The following is a 22,699-nucleotide window of genomic DNA, read 5'->3' as shown; positions in this document are numbered from 1 at the left end:
GGTGTCAGTGACAAGTTGAGGGGGGAAACCCATGTGAAGGCGTTTACAGAACGACAATACACTGCAAACACGTGAATTTCTCTCAGACGTGTGGTGTGAGACAGGAAGTGGCACAGACTTTTAGAAACGCTAAGGTAACTAAGGTGACATGACACACACTGGAATATCCACAAACGCAGCTATGACCACACAAACTTGAATCCTCAGTCACAGAAGTAACGGAGACACACACACACATGCATGCACTGTGGTGGCAGTAAAAGCACATATATTTCTATGGCCTTACCAGACGGTGGATAGTTGCTTCCATCTTCCATCTTCCTTTCCTTAACACACAAGGCTCTGGTTCGTAACAGGAGTCCCTGGCGATTGGAAGGCTCACTGAAATAGTACAGGAATTTTCAGAAGACCAACGGACATGGAATTTTTCAGAATCTAGAGAATATTTGATGTTAGGCTGACCACCTGGTTGGTTTATGGTAACATCAGTGGTGCCTTCCCCTCCAAAGATCAGCGCACCTCTTCAAAGACAGGAATGCAAAAACGGGTTTTTGCAGAAAGTCCCCACCCAAGGAAAACCTCAAATGGAACAAGACCTGAAAAGGCTGAGCTAAATCTTAGCAGCGCCCTCTCTATGGTAGTGGCTACAGATAAGGCTAGGTACACGTCATTCCAGAACAGAACCAGCCTCCACACCCCAACCCGACTGGATCTTCCACTGAAAAACCCAAACCCCCATGCAGACGTTCAACAGTACACACGTACGCACACAGGGCTGGACTGACAAAGTCTCACAGGGGAGAAAAATTGGGAGGTCTCAATATCATCTTTTATTTGTGAAGTTTTTAAAAACAAGCAGTAAAAAGTAAAACCCAAGCATACAATATATAACATCATGACTTCTCAGAACAAGAAATAATGGGGAAAACAAAAAAATAAATCTTTCCTTTCCCGGACAAAAACAGCAATCAAAGCACAAGGTTGGAGTTGGAGCACAAGGAGGTCCCATGTGGGTGACACAGTCATCACGACCAAACACAAACGTACCATGTACCATAGTACACAAAGCCATATACCACACACACAATTATATGCATCTGCAAGTATACATCCATACGGACACTATTAAACATGCATCCACACCCCACACTCAATCACACTCAATCACGCATACACACATGTACAAAGACATGTAACCACGCACACACACAGGCACGTACACACGTAAACAAAACACACACACACACAAAAACACCCCTTGTCCCCACACAAAATTAAATGGTCAAAAACTGATGGAGAACCAGTGACTGCATTGATGGGAATGTTCCAACTCAAAATTGGTGGTGGGGGTGGTGTAATTTCTTTTTTAAAAGGGGGCATAAAATAAAATCACATCTTAAAAGCAACATAAGGTTTATTACTTATTCCCCCCCCGTGCCATCTTATTTGCCATGACAAAACAAAAACAAACAAAGGAGAAAAACCAGGACTGGATTTCTACACGCTGGCGATAGCCTGGGTAAATGCAGTACTGGCAGAGGCCACGGTCTCTAAGGGAATTAAACAGCAGGAAAGTGCAGGCAGCTGATTGGTGGGTCGGTGGACGGCTCAGTCCGCCAGTGGATCAGGATGCCAAGTCTACGGTTGTGTAATGTTCTCGAGAGGGTGGGATGTGGGCCGTGGGACGGGGGGGAAGGGGGGTTGACGATCAAGGACGCAACTGAAACCAAAACGCAGGCCTGCGGGTCTCTCCAAGTTCATCTCTTTCAGCAGAGAAGAAAGATTTTTGTCCTTTTTCACATTTTTTTCTTAAAAAGTGATCTGCATCGAAGAGACACGGAAAGAGGCTGGGCACTGAGGTCACTGCTTCCCTCAAAACAAAACGAGAAGTAAAAAATAATAACGAAATAAAAATGAAAAAGGAGTCCAGACGACTGGCTGGGCTGCGCTGGATGGCGTCTCGGTCCCTCTCACTCCTCTAACACAAAGTCTGAAGGGCTCCACTCACTGCGTCTGCAACAACATACAAACCTCACATCAGGGAAAGCCTGCTCTCAGAAGGATCAGCTGTGTGTGTGTATGAATGGGGTAGAGGTGTGTGTGTGTGTGTGGCTGGTGTAGAGGTGTGTGTGTGTGTGTGGCTGGTGTAGAGGTGTGTACAGGTGTGCATGTGTGGTGTGTACAGGTGTAAAGCAGACCGGTGTGTGTGTGTGTGTGTGTGTGTGGCTGGTGTAAAGAAGACCGGTGTGTGTGTGTGTGTGTGTGTGTGGCTGGTGTAAAGCAGACCGATGTGTGTGTGTGTGTGTGTGTGGCTGGTGTAGAGCAAACAGGTGTGTGTGTGTGTGTGGCTGGTTTAAAGCAGACAGGTGTGTGTGTGGCTGGTGTAAAGCAGACCGGTGTGTGTGTGTGTGTGTGTGTGTGGCTGGTGTAAAGCAGACCGATGTGTGTGTGTGTGTGTGGCTGGTGTAGAGCAAACAGGTGTGTGTGTGTGTGTGGCTGATGTAAAGCAGATGGATGTGTGTGGCTGGTGTAAAGCAGACAGGTGAGTGTGTGTGTGTGTGTGTGTGTGTGGCTGGTGTAAAGCAGACAGGTGAGTGTGTGTGTGTGTGTGTGTGTGGCTGGTGTAAAGCAGACAGGTGAGTGTGTGTGTGTGTGTGTGTGTGTGTGTGTGGCTGGTGTAAAGCAGACAGGTGAGTGTGTGTGTGTGTATGTGTGTGGCTGGTGTAAAGCAGACAGGTGAATATGTGTGTGTGTGTGTGTGTGTGTGTGGCTGGTGTAAAGCAGACAGGTGAGAGTGTGTGTGTGGCTGGTGTAAAGCAGACAGGTGTGTGAGTGTGTGTGTGTGTGTGTGTGTGTGTGTGTGTGTGTGTGTGGCTGATGTAAAGCAGACGGGTGTGTGTGTGTGTGTGTGTGAGTGTGTGTGTGTGTGTGTGTGTGAGTGGCTGATTTAAAGCAGATGGGTGTGTGTGTGTGTGTGAGTGTGTGAGTGGCTGATGTAAAGCAGATGCGTGTGTGTGTGTGAGTGTGTGTGTGTGTGTGTGTGTGAGTGGCTGGTGGAGGTGTGTGTGTGTGTGTGTGAGTGGCTGGTGGAGGTGTGTGTGTGTGTGTGTGAGTGTGTGTGTGTGTGTGAGTGGCTGATGTAAAGCAGATGGATGTGTGTGGCTGGTGTAAAGCAGACAGGTGAGTGTGTGTGTGTGTGGCTGGTTTAAAGCAGACAGGTGTGTGTGTGTGTGTGTGGCTGGTGGAGGTGTGTGTGTGTGTGGCTGGTGGAGGTGTGTGTGTGTGTGTGTGTGAGTGTGTGTGTGTGTGAGTGGCTGGTGGAGGTGTGTGTGTGTGTGTGTGTGAGTGTGTGTGTGTGTGTGAGTGGCTGGTGGAGGTGTGTGTGTGTGTGTGTGTGAGAGTGTGTGTGTGTGAGTGGCTGGTGGAGGTGTGTGTGTGTGTGTGTGTGAGTGTGTGTGAGTGGCTGGTGGAGGTGTGTGTGTGTGTGTGTGAGTGGCTGGTGGAGGTGTGTGTGTGTGAGTGTGTGAGTGTGTGTGAGTGGCTGGTGGAGGTGTGTGTGTGTGTGTGTGTGAGTGGCTGGTGGAGGTATGTGTGTGTGTGTGTGTGTGTGAGTGTGAGTGTGTGTGTGAGTGGCTGGTGGAGGTGTGTGTGTGTGTGTGAGTGTGAGTGGCTGGTGGAGGTGTGTGTGTGTGTGTGTGAGTGTGTGTGTGCGTGCGCGGCGGCTCCATGCTGTATATACGTACAGTACCTGCTGCCCTTGCTGTGGCGCGGCGGGCTGGCCGGCTGGCTGGGCCCCTGGCTGCCCGTAGTAAGCAGCCTGCTGCCTGTAGTACTCCGCCCACGCTGCACTGTAGTCAGGCTGAGCACCGCCCGAGGCAGGGCCTGCTGCTGCCGCTGCTGCCTGTGCACCACCACCTGCCTGAGCTACAGAGAGATGGGGGGTGGAGAGAGAGAGAGAGGGAGAGGGAGAGAGAGGGAGAGAGAGAGGGAGGGGGAGGGGGGGGAGAGAGAGAGGGAGGAGAGGGGGGTTAGAGGATAGAGAGACATGGAGAGAATGATAGAGGGAGTGAAAGGGGGAAAGAGGGAGGAGAGAGTGGGGGGGAATACAGTCACAGTCAGTATAATGGTGTGATGACAGGAGGAATTAACAGACAGCTGGTTCCCAAATGAAGAGGGAAATGCAGACAGTCAGAATGATGCTCAGAGAGGACCCTCACCCATCTTTTTGTAGTACTCCTCCCAGGCCTTGGTGTAGTCCGGCGGGCCCCCGGGGGTCTGTCCGGCCTGGGGCTGCTCGGCGGGGGCGGGGGCACCTGAGGGCGCGGCAGGGGGCTGCCCGGGCACCGCGCCGGGGGGCTGCTGGTAATACTGGGCGTAGTACGCGGCCCAGGCGGCATTGGGGTCCGCCGCAGCCGCCTTACCTGCGGGGGGCACAGGGGGAGGGGTCAGTCCAAGTGAGTGAACGAGCTGAGGTTGAGAGGAGGAGTGAAGGGGTGAGAGAACGGCGTAAAGACGGGCACTCACTGGGGTCGTGGGGTCCCGGGGGCTGCCACTGCTGGTACGCGTTACCCCAGCCCTGGGGGGGGTACTGATGAGGAGGCGGGGGGCCGCTGCAAGGAGGAGAGCTGGCGGTTACTATGGCAACTGCACAAAAGTGTTAACGTGCCGCCTGCCCTGCTTCAAGTACTAATTCACTGGCCAGACCGTTCTCAATTGACACTAGGTGTGACTTCCTGGGTGCGACTCATCGAGTGCGGGTAACTGAGTGGGTGTGGTTCATTGAGTGTGGCCACCGATAGGCTGCGACTCCTGATTTAGTTCACAATGCCAAAACACATTCTCCACTTTGCACTGAGATGTTTGCTGGCATCTCAAAGCTGTCTGAAGTCAATTCTGTAAATTAATTTAGGCAGGAAGCAAAAATGAAATAACACTGCAGAGTCACCACTAGATGTCGCCACTGCACCGCTGGACTCTGCGCGGTTGCTGGAGGTTGACTGGGCGGTACTTACTGTGGGCCAGGACCTCCGGGAGGCCCCTGGTTGTAGGGATTTGGGTTGTAGGGGCCCATAGGACCGGAGGGGCCGGGGCCACCGGGACCAGGGCCCACAGGACAGAGCGGGCCCTGCGAACACAACAGGCCGCAGAGTTACGACCCGCCCCCGGTCTGGAACACCCAATCATATTTACCTTCAGCGTTCATCCCCGCAACTTCTACCACTGAGCGCAGACAAGCAGGTTCCCCATCAGCCCGCACACCACGAGTGTCAGCAACCCTACCGCACATTGTGCAAAGCATCCGTTCTAAAAAAAAAAAAGCCCAAATAATTCAGCCCCAATACCTCGATTTTGTCCTCGATGAGCTGCTTGGCGTGGTCGATCTGCTGCGGGGAGCCCCGGATGATGAAGAGCTTGAAGTTGGGGTCTCCGTTGGGGGGCAGCTGGCGGGAGATCTCCACGAAGGCGCCCGTCTGCTGGTTGATGGCCTTGACGTTCTCCCCGCCCCGCCCGATCACCAGGCCGCACTTGTGGCTGGGGATGGAGAAGGTCACCTCCCCCCCAGGGGGGCCCCAGTTGCCCTGTCCCCGGCCCCTACCCCTGCCCGGGGGCATTCCAGGACCGGGCGGCCCCGGGGGGCCCTGTGGAAGCACACACAGACATGTCATTAGAACACACGTTAAACAAGTCAACGCAACCACTGCGATTTGCAAAGAGAGCACTTGGTGTGTACAGCGCGTTTCCTTTATGAGGAACATAAAATCTAAGTTAATTTCACTTCTTATTTTTTAATGAATACTTTTTCCCTATTTCTTATAATTTTGGAATGTTTAATCATGGTAACGGGTCCAATGCTCATTGCAACTTTGGTTGTCAATTCGGACAAATTAAACTGAAATCCCTTAACAGACACCAGACTGAGGGGCCCATCCACACACTGGAACAGAGCCTTAACAGATACCAGACTGAGGGGCCCATCCACACACTGGAACAGAGCCTTAACAGATACCAGACTGAGGGGCCCATCCACACACTGGAACAGAGCCTTAACAGATACCAGACTGAGGGGCCCATCCACACACTGGAACAGAGCCTTAACAGACACCAGACTGAGGGGCCCATCCACACACTGGAACAGAGCCTTAACAGATACCAGACTGAGGGGCCCATCCACACACTGGAACAGAGCCTTAACAGATACCAGACTGAGGGGCCCATCCACACACTGGAACAGGGCCTTAACAGACACCAGACTGAGGGGCCCATCCACACACTGGAACAGAGCCTTAACAGATACCAGACTGAGGGGCCCATCCACACAATGGAACAGAGCCTTAACAGACACCAGACTGAGGGGCCCATCCACACACTGGAACAGAGCCTTAACAGACACCAGACTGAGGGGCCCATCCACACACTGGAACAGAGCCTTAACAGATACCAGACTGAGGGGCCCATCCACACACTGGAACAGAGCCTTAACAGATACCAGACTGAGGGGCCCATCCACACACTGGAACAGAGCCTTAACAGACACCAGACTGAGGGGCCCATCCACACACTGGAACAGAGCCTTAACAGACACCAGACTGAGGGGCCCATCCACACACTGGAACAGAGCCTTAACAGATACCAGACTGAGGGGCCCATCCACACACTGGAACAGAGCCTTAACAGATACCAGACTGAGGGGCCCATCCACACACTGGAACAGAGCCTTAACAGACACCAGACTGAGGGGCCCATCCACACACTGGAACAGAGCCTTAACAGACACCAGACTGAGGGGCCCATCCACACACTGGAACAGAGCCTTAACAGATACCAGACTGAGGGGCCCATCCACACACTGGAACAGAGCCTTAACAGATACCAGACTGAGGGGGCCCATCCACACACTGGAACAGAGCCTTAACAGATACCAGACTGAGGGGCCCATCCACACACTGGAACAGAGCCTTAACAGACACCAGACTGAGGGGCCCATCCACACACTGGAACAGAGCCTTAACAGATACCAGACTGAGGGGGCCCATCCACACACTGGAACAGAGCCTTAACAGATACCAGACTGAGGGGGCCCATCCACACACTGGAACAGAGCCTTAACAGACACCAGACTGAGGGGCCCATCCACACACTGGAACAGAGCCTTAACAGACACCAGACTGAGGGGCCCATCCACACACTGGAACAGAGCCTTAACAGACACCAGACTGAGGGGGCCCATCCACACACTGGAACAGAGCCTTAACAGACACCAGACTGAGGGGCCCATCCACACACTGGAACAGAGCCTTAACAGATACCAGACTGAGGGGCCCATCCACACACTGGAACAGAGCCTTAACAGATACCAGACTGAGGGGCCCATCCACACACTGGAACAGAGCCCTTAACAGCATGAGCCACTCAGCAGCCTAACAGAGACAATGCTCACATGAACACTAACATGCTCCTGTTCCGTACATCGCTCTGGATAAGGGCATCCGCTACGCGAGCGACACAACGGCGGACAGAGCGGAGCGGAAGACGAGTGGTCGGAGAGCGGAAGACGAGCGGTCCGAGCCGTACTCACCCCCTGTCCTTCCTCTCGGGCCCGGATGCTCTGCAGCAGGTCGGTGATGATGCTGGCGGCGTGGTCACAGCGCTCGGGGGGGCCCATGATGTGCGCCACTTTGTCCGGCCCCACGCCGTCGTCTGGGGCAACGAGACGAGAGGTGGCTTACGCGGGGAAACGGCCCGCGGCGAGGGCCGGGCCACACACAGCAACAATTATCAAACGCAATTAGGGCCATCGCCTCCCTGAGGTGCATCTATTTTTTATTCTTTCATCTTCTTGTCTTTAATTACACCTGATGCCACGCCAAACAACCAACGCTTCAGAGGCCGCGTGAAACGCCTCCCGGAAAAACACGTCACCGCTGCTATCTGTTGGGCGCAGGTAAGACAGCCAATCGGCAGCAAGGTCACACAGCTTCCGTGTGATCACGTGATGTGTTTTTGTCATCACAGAAAAGCTGCAGGGCTTTGCTCTCGACTGGCCGCCTTATCAACACCTAAAAGATAACCGCGGCGCAGTTCTGTTCCTCTGGAAGCTTTTCACACACTGCCTCTGAAGTTGGGATGTTTACTGCAGCAGCAGGTATAATTAAGACAGAAAGACAAAAAAATATACCATATGGTGAGACTATGACTGCATTCGATAATTAGCTTTACTATACATCGCCCAACCCTACCCACAACACACACACACACACACACGCGCACGCACAGACACACACACACACACACACACACACACACACACACACACACACACACACACACACACACACACACACACACACAGACTGCTGCACTCAAGGAAATAAGTACTGGCATGATATAAAAACAGTTATTCGTGTTTATAATTACAAATAAACAATATGAAATTAATCCGTTCGTATGTTTATAATCATCAGTGCAATTTCATGCTTCGGACCACAAACCCCTGAAACCCCTGAAACCCCTGAAACCCCTGAAACCCCTGAAACCCCTGAAACCCCTGTCCAGTCATGCACAGCTCACAGCTCTTCAGAAACTTCTGTAAGTATATCTGAACTGTCCTCCACTGCACATAAAACCTGTCTGGGCCAATCAAAATATACACCAAAAAAAATGCCAGAAAATGACCTGTCTCTTTTCAGATGAAAAACAGCCTGCTCCAAGGTTATAGCAAATTGAAATTCTGGGTGTAAACCTATCACAACTCATCACAGAAAAGGTGGAAAAAAAAATTTTTTACGTGCACCATTTTAAAAGCCCACCAGAGGGCCCAAGACCCACAGTTTGGGAAGAACTGCTCTGAAGCACAAACTCGCTGTAATGGATTTAAATAAGTTCCACATTAAACGCTGCAATGGCCTTGCTGAAATGACCTTCACGTTTCGCAGATCGTCCCAGCTTCTCTGAATACTGTGTCCTTACAGGCGGCAGTCGGCACTCTGAATGACCTGCACGTGTGTTAAAATGCCCGACTGCCTCTTTAGGGACATCTTACCTGATTTTCATCGTTTCATGGGGTGCGGGGGACCAGTTACACAGTTTAAACAGCACAGCGAGCAGAGTGGATGCTTTACCTGGTTTAAACTGTATCCTCACGCCGGCGTCATTTTGAATCTTCTTAATCATTTCTCCGTTGCGGCCAATCACCACGCCGACCGAGTGGCGCGGGACGGGGACCTGTCCAATCACAGAGCGGTTAGCGCCTCCCGTTCCCCTCCGCGCGTCTGCACCGGGCCGTGAGTAAGGGCGAACGGCACACAGTGAATCCAAAACGCCTCACACTGCCACCACGGAGACAGAGGCAGGGGAGCAAACGGCAGAGGCAGGGGGGTAAAAGGTGGAGGCAGCGGGGTAAAAGGCAGAAGCAGTGGGGGTAAAAGAAGTAGGCAGGGGGAAAAAGGTGGAGGCAGGGGGGTAAAAGGCAGAAGGAGTTGGGGTAAAAGAAGTAGGCAGGGGGATAGGCGGAGGCAAGGGGGTAAAAGGCTGTGGTCGGGGGTAAAAGGTAGAGGCAGCGGTGGAAAAGGCGGAGGCAGGGGGGTAAAAGGCTGTGGTCGGGGGGTAAAAGGTGGAGGCAGCGAGGGAAAAGGCGGAGGCAGCGAGGGAAAAGGCGGAGGCAGGGGGGTAAAAGGCTGTGGTCGGGGGGTAAAAGGCGGAGGCAGGGGGGTAAAAGGCTGTGGTCGGGGGGTAAAAGGCGGAGGCAGGGGGGTAAAAGGCTGTGGTCGGGGGGTACTCACGTCGATTCCGCCTCCCCCCATGCGGGACCCGTACTCGCTCCGCTCCCCAAATCCTGGGTGGTCTTTCTCACACAGGATCTCCTGCACCAGCTCCCTCGCATGCTGCACACACACACACACACACACACACACACACACACACACACACACACACACACACACACACACACACACACACACACACACACACACACACACACACACACACACACGCACACGCACACACGCACACACACGGACACACGGACACACGGACACACACACACAGACAGACAGACACACACACACACAGACAGAGACAGACACAGACACACACACACACACACGCACGCACACGCACACGCACACGCACACACACACAGAGAGAGAGGAGCGTGGGCTTCAGAGACTGAAAGCACGTGAGCATGTGCACAGACGCCACAGAGGAGCGTAACGCAGGAGTGAGGCCTCAGCTCAGAGACAGCACAGCAAGCAGAGACCGGCGCTCCAAGGGCTTCTCATTAACTCCCCGCCAGCCAGGTTGTCTGGGCAACCCAAGGACTGGAGTGTAGAACAGCATTTAGAGACCCGGGCTTGCAGCCGAGGTTATGGGGTGGGATCCCAGGCGGGGCAAAGACACCGTACCCTTGAGCAAGGTACTTAACCTGAACCGCTTCAGTAATTACCCAGCCGCAGGAAATGTATTACATATTAAATAAAAATGTTTTTTTCTTTTTACAGCAGACTGTGTAAGTCACTCTGGATAAGAGCATCAGTGTGATGTAACTGCAGTGTAAGTAATGTAAATCTCGTGCCACTTCCTCTCTTCTCTTTGTCGGAGGAGGATGAAGAGCATTTTGAGGTTTGAGGAAGCTGCCGAATCCTCGGGACGCGACCCCAGTACCTGCACTTTGTAGGGCTCTCCGATGATGCGCAGGGGTTTGTCCACGTTGGGACATTGGGACCCGTCCTGGATCAGAATCATCTTCACCCCCGCCCGCTCCTACATGGCGAGGGAAGAACCAGTCTTCACTCAGGCTGTACTTCTGACTAAAGTACTCCCCACACACATCCCTCAGAGAACCCAGTGTCTGTACTGCAGGTGTACAAGGCTGAGGCCCTGGTGTCTGTGCTGCAGGTGTACAGGGCTGAGTCCCTGGTGTCTGTACTGCAGGTGTACAGGGCTGAGACCCTGGTGTCTGTACTGCAGGTGTACAGGGCTGAGTCCCTGGTGTCTGTACTGCAGGTGTACAGGGCTGAGTCCCTGGTGTCTGTACTGCAGGTGTACAGGGCTGAGACCCTGGTGTCTGTACTGCAGGTGTACAGGGCTGAGTCCCTGGTGTCTGTACTGCAGGTGTACAGGGCTGAGACCCTGGTGTCTGTGCTGCTGGTGCACAGGGCTGAGACCCTGGTGTCTGTATTGCAGGTGTACAGGGCTGAGTCCCTGGTGTCTGTACTGCAGGTGTACAGGGCTGAGACCCTGGTGTCTGTTCTGCTGGTGTAGGAGATGGACAGCCTGTACTTATGTACTAATGTCTGTACTGCGGGTGTAGGAGATGGACAGCCTGTACTGATGTACTAATGTCTGTACTGCAGGTGTAGGAGTTGGACAGCCTGTACTAATGTCTGTACTGCGGGTGGAGCCAGCAGGGGGCACAGACCTGCAGCTGTTTGATGGTCTCTCCTCCCTTCCCGATGATGAGCCCCGCCTTCCCCGCCGGGATCATCATCTCCTGGACGGAGCCGCTCTGGCCGTTGGTGGACTCGTGGAAGGAGGACGGGGGCGTGCCCCTGCCTCGGGACACGATCTCGTCCAGGAGCATTTTCGCTTTCCTTGCAAAGAGAGGGACAGAGGGGTTCAGCTGTCACCCTCCAAACCCACTGCTGCACATATACACACACCACACAACACAGACACAGCTTTTACAAAACAGTCACCCACAGCCGTATTCACACACCCCAGAAATCTGCCAGTACATCTGCAGGGAATGGACTTTTGAGGGACGGTTCAAGGTCTTCCCTCATGCCCTGATTGGCCGTTTGCTTGTTCGCCAGCTAACGAATCAGAGCCGTTTCATTTGTCCTCTCAAATTTATTCGCGAGATGAAGCTTGGCGATCGTTTTAATTTTCGTTCTCGTTTCCCCCCCGAAAATCAGCGGTAATCGCGTGTGGAAGTGGTGAGAGGTGCTTACGGACAAACGCAGAGATGGGATGCACAGACTTACTGTATGGAGTCTGGAGACCCTGTGAGAGAAACACTCCTTTCTGGAAGACCTCCGCTGTCTGGACAAAAATCAACCACACAAATTAGTCACCCACTTCTGCCCAATTTCACTTGGGTCTACACAACCAAGAGGACACCCCACCCCGATGTCAAGGTGCAATCTTCTCGCGGTGTGCATCACCCAATCGATTAGGGGGAGACTATGTGGCGTTAGTCTGTAGGGTGGCTGACTCTCCTACCATATACGACCCCTTGCCCTCCCCCCGCCCCCCCGACCCCACGACCCCCCCGACCTCCCGCCCCACCCCGAACGAAGTTGAGGACACGAAAGGACAGGCAGCCGCTCGCTCTCGGAGGAAAGCCCCCTTCCCAGCTCTCCCTCCATCTATCTGCCTCTCACCTGGCGCGATCTGGACCTTGCAGCCAGAGTCCTGCTGGATCTTATTGATCTGCTCTCCTCCTCGACCAATAACTGTCAGAGAGTACAGAAAGAGCTTTAATTACCCTCCAGCACCCCCAACACTAAAGAGCAGGCAGAGCTCTAGACTGTTCAGCTACCCAAAAGAAACAGGAACAGGGCTCTACGGTGCACCCATTTTAGGACCATTTGCTACTGAAAATGTATGTGGGCTAACAGGAAAAATAATTTGGGAGGACATCTAGTAATTGGGATGCATTAGTGTGCTCCTAAATTTGCCAATTAGGGAGCACATGTGCTCCCTGGAAAACATATTAGCAGTGGCTAATATTATGCTGTGGCAGACCAGGCAAACACACTGCAACCTTAGTACTGAGAAGAGACCTCTTCTGACAAGGCAACAGGCATCATGGGACATGTAGTTTCACTGGAAGAGGGGAAATGCCTGGATTTAATCCAATCCATGAGTAAACATAGCGGATGACTAATCGTGCATGTGCAATCCCCTTCAGCACAAGGCTTTTGTTCTCTGAAGCCGAACGCTACATTTGTCAGGATTTAATTACCACTTAATGAAGGCTAAGCAGCCGCAGCCAGGCTGGATTCCAGGAGCAGTCAAAGGGAAGACCAAATGTTAAAGGTGTGTGAGTGTACGTGTGCGGGTGTGCATTTCTGTGGGTGCGCGTGAGTGTGAGTGAGTGTACGTGTGCATGTGTATGTACGTGTGTGGGTGTGTGTGTGCGTGCGTGCGCGTGTGTTTGTGCGTGGGTGTGTGTGTAAATGTGCGTGCATGTGTGAGTGTGCGTGAGTGTGAAAGAGAGATTGAACACTTACTGAGTCCGACCATGCCATCAGGGACACTGTAGTCTTCTGTGGTGGTTGTTGGCCGACTTCAGCGTGGGGGGGGGGGGGGGGAGAGGTAATTAGTGATGGGGTGGGCGATATAAAATAGATTGTGAAAAAATGACTGCAGACTGCAGCATGGGGGAGAAATGCTCTTTCCACTGAAATCTAAAACAAGCCCCTGTCCTCATTCCCAAGCCCCTCCTAATTCCATCCACAACCTTGTGCCCAAGCCTTTTCTACCCTGTCCTGCCAAAGCCCCTCCCACTCCTCCCTGTCATCCTCCGGATCACACAAAGTGAATGAATAAATGAATAAGCGCTTCTGTACTCCATTAAGGGGTTGCCATGGATTCCAGTGCATGCTGTGCTCACCTCTGTTGGGCCAGGGCTGCCAGCTGGGCTCTGATGGCTGTGAGGGGAACAGACAGGTCAGGCGTCGGGTTACAGACGCTAAGGAAGTCAACGACAGATACAGCGGCGGATGGGGGGGGGTAGAAGGGAGGGGGAAGGAGCGGACGAGTCGCCGCGGAAACAGGCAGCGGAGGAGACGCTGGGAAGGACGGCGGGAATACAAACAGCTGAGATAAAACATGCTTACACAGAGCGGTGGCAGTGTCCCGGTCACTCTGAGGGGCCATTTTCTTGCTGTCTGGCTGTTCTGGAGAGAAAGAGGAAGAAAATAAAACACCAAAATGAGACCAACCACATTCATGACGCACATCCTACACACAACTGTGAGATAACACACTAGGCAAGTCATTCAAGTAAAAAAAGAACTAAATGTGGCAGTTACTGAAATTAAAGCGAACAGTTTGTGACAGTAAGACATTCGGAATAGTTCCACAGGTGGGATATCACATTTCACAGAACTCACCGCAGTACAAAACCCACAAGTGGTGCTGAGTCACATTATAGGATTGCTTATGTGCTAAAAAACCAAAAACGATCAATGCAGTCTTTCCAGTGAGGGCAGCAAGTAAACCAGCGGGCAGAAAAACCAATGGCTGATGCCAGTGTGCTCATGAGAGAGAACGTGTGAATATACGTGCTTGAGAAAGTATGCTGACATGTGACAGAGAGCATGCTCCAATGTGCAGGTGTTGAGCTGAGAAGCAACAAGTTAAGGGCAGTGAGTGTGTGTGTTGAGAAGCACAGTGTTCAGGGCAGCGAGTGTGTTGAGTTGAGGAGCACCGCATTCAGGGAAGCGAGTCTGTGTTGAGTTGAGAAGCATCGTGTTCAGGGCAGTTATATTGTGTACTGAGTTGAGGCAGTATCGAGTTAAGAAGCACTGTGTTCAGGGCAGTGAGTGTGTGATGAGTTGAGGAGCACCACGTTCAGGTCAGTGAGTGTGTTGAGTTGAGGAGCACCGCGTTCAGGGCAGTTATAGCGTGTACCAAGTTAAGGACCACTGTGTTCAGGTCAGTGAGTGTGTGCCGAGGAGCACCGCGTTCAGGGTAGTTATAGCATGTACTGAGCACTGTGTTCAGGGCAGAGCTTCACCTGCGTCCTCCAGCTGCCGTTTCTGTGCTGTGAAGGGGAAGCTCTCTACAGGGCTACTGTTGTTCATAGAGGGGGCCCCTCCTCCTGCATCTCCACCGATCTTCGCCGCGATCTGAGGGACACACACACAGCAGGGAACCATCACCTCCACAGCCACAGGTAGAGACCGGACAGCGTAAAGGAACCATCACCTCCACAGCCACAGGTAGAGACCGGGCAGCATAAAGGAACCATCACCTCCACAGCCGCAGGTAGAGACCGGGCAGCATAAAGGAACCATCACCTCCACAGCCACAGGTAGAGACCGGGCAGCATAAAGGAACCATCACCTCCACAGCCACAGGTAGAGACCAGGCAGCATAAAGGCCAGTTCAGATCAATGATTCGCAACGAGATTGGATGCAACTTGCAAAATTCCAAGACGTCTGACTGTAAATGTTCTAAAACTGCACTTGGCGATTTGACAAGGTTGGTCTTTTGAGACCCCAGGCAACGGCTTCAGACGCTCTGCAACTAACCAGTTCACACCGCTGCAATTTTCTCTGCAACATTCTAAAATCGTTTCGTCTCGTTGCAAATCATTGATCTGAACTGGCCTTACGGGAACCATCACCTCCACAGCCACAGGTAGAGACCAGACAGCATAATGGAACCATCACCTCCACAGCAACAGGTAGAGACCGGATAGCATAAAGCTGGGCTTCAAATGTTCAGGTTGTCTGCAAAGATACTATATCTCAATAGTTTTATCAAATGAAGTTAGTGTACCTAAAATAATTTAAGCTGAGTAAGTTGCTCTGGATAAGAGTGTCTGCTAATGGAATTTAGCCCCTCAAAGGCTTCCCCAGCTGACATTCTAGTTCCTGTTCCATTCGCTTCAAGCAACCACACAATTTCCTCATTCAGAAACTGGAAGTTTAAGCTACATAAAAAGTGCTGTGCTGGTTAAAATCTAACCACAATCGGCCTGAGAAACTGCATTTCCATGTCTTACATGGAAACATGGCATTAAAAAACAGTAGGGATTAAAAGGCTATATTTAGCTTAGATGCTGCCAGGATGCAGACCTGTTCAAGGCAAATACCCCACTGGGTCCACAGGACCAATACAACAAAAAAAGCAACAGTACTTTACCTCCACTAGGCTACTATTGATTCCCACTGCACCTGAATGGCACTTTAAACCCCGGTCATAAGTAAGGGCACAATGAGTGGGCTAATCCGGCATCCACACAGACAAATAGCTCATTGAAACCGACATAGGTTGAGCTGAGACGTCACTACACGTCTCAGAGCAACTAAAGCAATTACAGTGACGACACGGATAGGAATTTAACCTGATATAAGGAAACAGGAACGCAAGGCCTCGCCTTTCATAAATGGCAACGTGATCCAAGAACATTAATTAAAAAATCATAAGGTTTTACAACTTGAACACTACTAGATTGCACGCCGTAGTGGTGCTCGCCAAATAATTCCAGTTCCTTTGAGGTCAAGTTCATTACTTTTTCTTTGCATGATCGGACCCGATTAGACCCGATTTTACCGGAAAAGTTTACGTTGGGAAAGCTTGTTAGCAAACCAAACTGACAGGTTTAATTGCTCAGTGAGACGCCATACGCACTGCGTTACCTTGCTGTGGTGATATTATCACTTCAGAAGTTAGCTAGCTAGCTTGGGTAGGTTAGATAGCTACTTCAGCAGTATGACCAACCGACCAAGTAGCTAGCTAGCTAACTACTTATCAAGCCATCCATCAAATCCATCCACCCCTTAACGTTTCAAGCGTCAATTGACGAGCCGGTGTTTTCATTGCGGTGACAAACGGTAGCTAGACTACAGCTAGATAAAAGTAAACAGACAGCTGGTTACTGATTTGCTGTGATATTTTTAAACCACGTAGCTACCATTTCAGGTTGCTCTTAAAACTGATATGCCTGGTTGTTACGATGTATCCTACAGTCCCTAAGACCTTGTCCCGCTAGCTGACTGGGAACATGTTGTCTAGCTTGTCAGATAGCAGGTTAAATGAAGGTGCTAATGGCCTGTTGTATTTACCAGGCTAACATCTTAGCTAGTATAATGGTTTTCATTTGGTCTCACCATCAAAACACTGCATTATAGGCAATTGTAGACATCTCGTCCTACGTCTACGTGCTGTGGCTAGACTAGCAACAAAAAACCCAACAGTGGTAACTGATGTTAACCTGCTAGCTAGCTAGTACACAGGCCTCGCGAATCCATACCAGCTAGCCAGCAAGTTTCCCAGTTAAGAGCACATGAGAATACCAAAACTAAAATTCGCTGACAAGCAGGTTCACAGAAACGTGTGATTTTATTGGGGACCTATCAGATATATACGCGACTTACAGTTAGCCAGCTAGCCATGCATGACGCCGGCTCCATTGATCTGACTGTCAGGCACGTTATAATTTAGCTTTAGCTTGCCTTTACTCACACGCCACCCCCCTCCTCACCTGGCGAGCTCGCTGTACCGCGTCTGCAAAGGCATCTTTCTTTATCCCGCCACCGACCCCCAGGGCTGACTGCCCACCGAGAGGTGCTCCAGCCCCGGGCTGAGGCACCGCGCTGTATTCCGACATGCTAGTCGTGTTGCGACGGGGGGCTGTCGATTCGAAGCAGGCAGTTTAGGCCGGGTCGAGGTGCGCAGAAGCGGGAAGACGAAAAGGCAAGAGTCGGGGAGGGGCGAGGAGGTTGTGATGGTGGAATGGGGGCGGGAGTTTAACAGAAACACATCTTGAGTTTATTCGGCTTTCTCCCGTGAGCGGCCAAAACAAAAACACAGTGAAGGGCGCAAACGCAAAACCTCGAGTCGATTTTCACCTTCAGCAACAAGTGCCTTCAGCCTTCGAGAAAAAAAACGCCAGACATTTAAAAACAGATTAAATCAAGGCACCGTCCCATTTGCGCTGCTAAAAATAACCAATCAGATGTTCAACCGTCATCAGCAACCAGTAATTCTGGCCAAACATATTTTAAATCCAGAACCGTTTCATGTTGATTGACGGGTAATCATGGCGTATAGAAACGTGAGATGGGTGTACAGGTTTGACGTTTTATTGAACAACGTGGATTATAGGCCGGTTTTCGCAAGATGTTTTACTTTGCGAAGAGCTCACCACAAATCAAAGCGTTCTGGAGTGACCACGTGGTGTCACTGACGGTTTGGATCTGTGGTATTTGCATACAGTCCTTCAAACAGGGCAAACCAGAATTTAAAGTGGATTTTCCCTAAACCGGATCTAATGTCTGCTACTGACGGCACGGTAAAATGTTTTAATCAGAAGCACCGATTAAACATCGCCATCTATCTACCGCTTGCTTTGACATAGTATAGAAAATATGTTTTTTATGCAATGTACACCAAATGTATATTTAATTTACAGTTAGATATTCAGTAGACCCTTTTATCAATAGCGATTTACAAAAGAGCAAAACCACCAAATGTGCTTCTCTTAAACATTGATAAAGTTTCCCTATAATCTTTAAATGTGTATAATTAAGTAAAATAGGTCAAAAGTCCTTTAGCATAAGGTCAAAAAAAAGTTTCAGATCAAAAAGCTGAATATATGCCTTTTCATCTAGATTCTACCGTATGCAGAGGTACTTCTAGATTCTAAAACATTTACTTAGTCGACAGTTAATTAACCAATGCTAATGGGTTTAATTGAAATACTGTTGCAGACAACCTGACAAGGAATATCTTAAAAATACAGCATTCGGTTAGGTGGCCAACAGAGGAAGGCCATGTTGCCATTTTCCTGAGTGGACGCTGGCATCCTCGAAACACTTAGAAATGATTGACGGCAGGCTAGGGAGCCGTTGTCTGTATGATTGAGAATTAAGACCATGTCTCCATTTTGTCTGTGCAAAGCCTCGCAAAGGAAGGCGTGTTGTAAAGCTAATCTCAGTCAGACTGCACTAAAACTTTTACTTTGATGGAGTTTACTTTCCGAAACAATTTCTCCACCCTATATATTTTTTGCCTCTCAATTTGGAATGTCAGTTTCTATTTAAGGCCCCTCCCATCTTTGCAATACATAATTACAATACTATTATTGATTTTGTTTAAACAAGCAAGTCCTAAATCATTAAATAAAGACAAACAATAAGAATAGCTATATTACAACAAATCGAGGAACAAATCCAATAAGAAAGGAAACTTAAAATTAGACAGAGATATGAGCCTCAGACCTCATTTAAGAGCATAGCGTGTATATAATTTAACTGAATGTATTCTGGAGTGATAACAAAATATGAAAATATGTAATAATAACAGACTTACAAGTGAATTCAAAATATCTTTATTTTTTAGTAATGTGAGAATAAAATGTAGCTCAAACAATATATATACTCATTACTTCATCAACATTTTTATATTTATAAATACATATATGCATGAAAATATGTTCATAAGCAGAATTACCATATGAAGAAATATTCAGTAAATTTGTAAGTAACAGGAATTATAATAGCAGGATGACATGCAGCCGATATTATTTATCAGATGGCAAAACACCATGACAGTATGTCTTAATAAACATAAATATTATGTGAATGAAGCACATCATGGCAACCAATTCCAGTGCAATAACCACATTACAACCAAAGCTGAAGTGGAGGAACGTCAGATCAGACAGCTAAGAGTTTGAGAAATCACTGCTTGGTGCAGAGTAAGAAGCCAAGGTGCAGCCCTTAAAAACATGGGCAACAACACAGATTATGGTTCCCGCCAGACCTCGGTCAAATACGTAACTGTTTTGGATTCAAGTTCTTTTCTGTGCTCTATTGATCTTGCCTGGTGTAACTGAGCCTGCCAACACCACCGGAAGGTGGAGTTTGCGCTTTTTTGAGAGTATTTCATTGGTTCCAATACACCAGACAAGATCAGTAAAGCATAGAAAAGTATTTGAATCAAAAACAAATACGTATTTGACCCAGGTCTGGTTCCCGCTTCACTCAAGTGCACCGCACGTGGACTAGTACACTCCTCCTCCCTAGGTACAGGAAGAAAATAACTTTTTAAATGACCTGGTTCAAAGTCATTGGCTCTCGAGTCCGCGACAATGGGCTAGGGTTGACTGCTGATGTTCAGAGACCTTTATGATCAGCTGTATCCTGTTTGAACCGGATGGCACAGTAGTACACTGAGCTGGTGTGCAAACCCTGCATACACTGCAGCAAGGGTTCCCAAAACAGTCTGACCCCACTGAATCCACTTTGTGGAATGTATATCATGTCTGTGACCCCACCCCTTTTTTAAAAATGACATGTTCAAACATGGACATTGTCTATTCACTTTATAATAACCACACGTACACCATAACCAGTGCAGTGCATGAAATGGGTGCCATTTAGTGGAAAGTGTATCATATTCAGCATTTCTTTTTCTTTTTTTGTGAGTCATTTTGTGACCCACCTCAACCCCTCCCACAAGCCATCTGTGGGGTCTGCCACACAATGCTGGGACCAATTTAGTACAGCAAAACATTTTCAATGCGGTTAGCAGTAATTCGCCAGTTCTCCATTGCATGTTGTTGTGTTGAACTAAGCTAACAGAGGCACTGGAACCACACCAAAATTACAATCCTCGCTCTCATTATCATCAGATACAGTGCCTGAATATAAAGCAAAATATAGTAAACCATAAGTTAGGTGGGGGTTGTGCAAAAACACAAAAACATTCCAGATTTACATTTGAATGGGAAGGTGTTAGGCTTGCTAATCAGAATGGACAAGTTTGTTGCTAAACAGCTCACTAAGTCTAACACCACAGACAATTAGTTAAGTTCCTACCAAAGTATATTTGGAGAGAAGAATTAGCTGCTGCTTTGCCCAAAAATATGCTGGTAGAGTGAAGCGTCTTGGACAGGAACCCGGACTGTTTCATTTCCTTCGGCAGGGGTGGGAAGTATATGCTCCACGCTTATTTAAGCCACAGACAGGCAGGCTTGTTGCATGACTGCCTTTTTTGTGAGTGTGTGTGTTACAGTAATGTGACAAATTAGATATCTTTAAAAAATGCCAGTGAATTGGATGACTAACCTGTGCATCGTAATTATCATAACCATTAAGGGAAAGTACTTTAAAAAATGTTAAGATTACATTGCGATGGAGAGATGCAAAATTTGTTCAGCAGAGGAGACGGCTAGGTGGCTCATCCTATTAAAGGAGTACCATGGTGGTTGAACGTGACACTTCCCAGTTGTCTTCAGGCAACAACAAAACAAATGTGCATAATTTTTTTATTCTTCAGTCATTTCAATGTACTTTAAAACGTATTTTTCTAAGCCTAAATTTCCCACTATAAAAATTCACCCGAACCGTCTGGGCGTGGTAATGAGAACTGTCAGTTAGCTATGATTGACAGACCGTGCCCCGTTACTATAGCTTCCCCCATGATACGCTCTCTTTGGGAGACTGAATTTTCACAAGCTAGCTAGCTTAGTAGTATATCAAGTATCGATAGATAGCTAAGGTAAGGACGTTGACTTATATCCAATTATAATTTTTGCTATCTAGCTAGCCAAGTTAAGATAAAAGCACAACTATAACGTCCTCATAAAAGCAAACTAGCAAGCTAACGTTATCGATAACATTGCCTTATGAAAGCAAACCTCCTAGCTAGCTAACGTTAGCTAGCTAGCTAAATGAATATAACCAGAAATAATCTAAAGGCACTCTAATTTAAGTGAACCTAACGTTAGTCAAATATTTGCATTGTCTGAACAGCAGGACGGTGTGTCCTGTCAGATTTCTTTATGGGGCGTGGAAATGGGAGTGGTTACTGTATTCGTGACGTAGAAAAATGACAACTTTCTCAACCGGTTGAAAATAGGACGATGAATTTAAAACGCATATTTCTCCAAAAATACAGAACGGACATATTTAATACTTTGCTTACTGTGTTTCTTCAATGCCTCTTGTGCAAATAGCACATAAAACCGAGAAAGTGTGAAAATCACCATGGTACTCCTTTAAGGCCTCAATACATCCAGAAAGGGCCGGTGTGTGGATGCAGGCTTTTGTTCCGACCAGGCAGCTAACACACCTGATTCTGCTAATCTGGGTCCTTAACCAGGTGTATAACTGCTCTGGATAAGAATAAGGGCTACTGCAGTACATGAATGGGCCCCACTGTCTGGTACTGAATCTAGACGCTGTCAGTTCCAACTGTGACTGGCGGCGCTGCAGGAAGTTGCATAATTGGTGCTCATGTCTGTGTGAGCCTGACTCGTTGGCTGCGATGCGAAAAGAAATGGTTGTGACATCACGTGCCTTGGAGAAGACTGTATGCCCTCTCGAAATGACAGCATAGGTTGCAGTGCGAGTATGACTGGGCAGTACAAATTGTCAGGAAAAAGGGAAGAAATTCATTAAAAATAAGTTTTTTTTCAGAGCACTCAACCTCCATGCGTTGGTAACAAAATATTTCCATTAAAGAAAAACAGTTTTGCCCCAAAAAGCCCTTATTTAACCCCCCAGAGTTAAGGAACTGCCTAATAAAAAAGACATCTGAACTAACTTTTGAGCACACCAGTGTTTGTGGGGTATAACTCGATAATCCATTTAATATTTGTTAAAATATTAACATATTAAATAGATGATGTCTTTTTTTTATCCGCTACGCCCCCCCCCCCAATTCCCAGTACACAAATGGCGGTTCACAGTGAAACGTGGTGCCCACCACCTGACCTGACTAAAGAATGGAGCAGGAACCAATCCTGCCACCTGGAGAGAGAGAGTTCCCCCAAAAACAGGTACAACATGCCAGTCATACATATCCAAGACAATCCTGGCAGTCTAAGCAGTTAAAAAGCAAGACTATAATATTGTCTCTTTATTGAAACATGCACTTGTCATGCTGGTAATAGATACTAATCTTCAAAAATATAAATTATCTTAGGCAAAACCCCCCACCCCCCACCCCCAT

General features: G+C 49.0%; 1 protein-coding gene across 4 annotated transcripts; it reads right to left on the bottom strand.

Moving 5' to 3' along the window:
- Positions 1–807: 807 nt before the first annotated feature.
- Positions 808–17,670, bottom strand: LOC118217034 (far upstream element-binding protein 2-like). Of its 4 annotated transcripts, none has more exons than XM_035398775.1 (18): positions 17,223–17,670; positions 14,747–14,858; positions 13,845–13,904; positions 13,619–13,655; positions 13,236–13,291; positions 12,384–12,455; positions 11,985–12,042; positions 11,420–11,591; positions 10,663–10,761; positions 9,780–9,881; positions 9,120–9,222; positions 7,577–7,698; positions 5,343–5,639; positions 5,013–5,125; positions 4,525–4,610; positions 4,218–4,421; positions 3,744–3,924; positions 808–2,013 (listed from the first exon to the last, which is right to left on the bottom strand). In XM_035398775.1, the coding sequence occupies exons 1-18, from the start codon at positions 17,346–17,348 to the stop codon at positions 1,971–1,973; spliced, it is 2,043 nt and encodes a 680-aa protein (XP_035254666.1). In that variant the 5' UTR covers positions 17,349–17,670; the 3' UTR covers positions 808–1,970. The 4 variants fall into 4 exon arrangements, with proteins under 4 accessions (XP_035254666.1, XP_035254667.1, XP_035254669.1 ...); XM_035398776.1 differs by having other exon boundaries at positions 3,749–3,924; XM_035398778.1 differs by lacking the exon at positions 17,223–17,670 and adding an exon at positions 17,116–17,148.
- Between the last annotated feature and the right edge of the window lie 5,029 nt (positions 17,671–22,699).

This window comes from Anguilla anguilla, chromosome 17 (genome assembly GCF_013347855.1).
Source record: "Anguilla anguilla isolate fAngAng1 chromosome 17, fAngAng1.pri, whole genome shotgun sequence".
Classification (NCBI taxonomy): domain Eukaryota; kingdom Metazoa; phylum Chordata; class Actinopteri; order Anguilliformes; family Anguillidae; genus Anguilla; species Anguilla anguilla.
This window is presented reverse-complemented; position numbering and strand designations above follow the sequence as displayed.

Bases quoted from the DNA above. Each gene is read 5' to 3' on its own strand.
- LOC118217034 (XM_035398775.1), bottom strand. From the start codon at position 17,348: ATGTCGGAATACAGCGCGGTGCCTCAGCCCGGGGCTGGAGCACCTCTC. The intron at 9,882-10,662 runs GTACTGGGGTCG...GTGTGTGTGCAG, and splicing joins GAGAGCCCTACAAAGTGCAG to CATGCGAGGGAGCTGGTGCA. The intron at 5,126-5,342 runs GTATTGGGGCTG...TTGTGTTCGCAG, and splicing joins TCATCGAGGACAAAATCGAG to GGCCCGCTCTGTCCTGTGGG.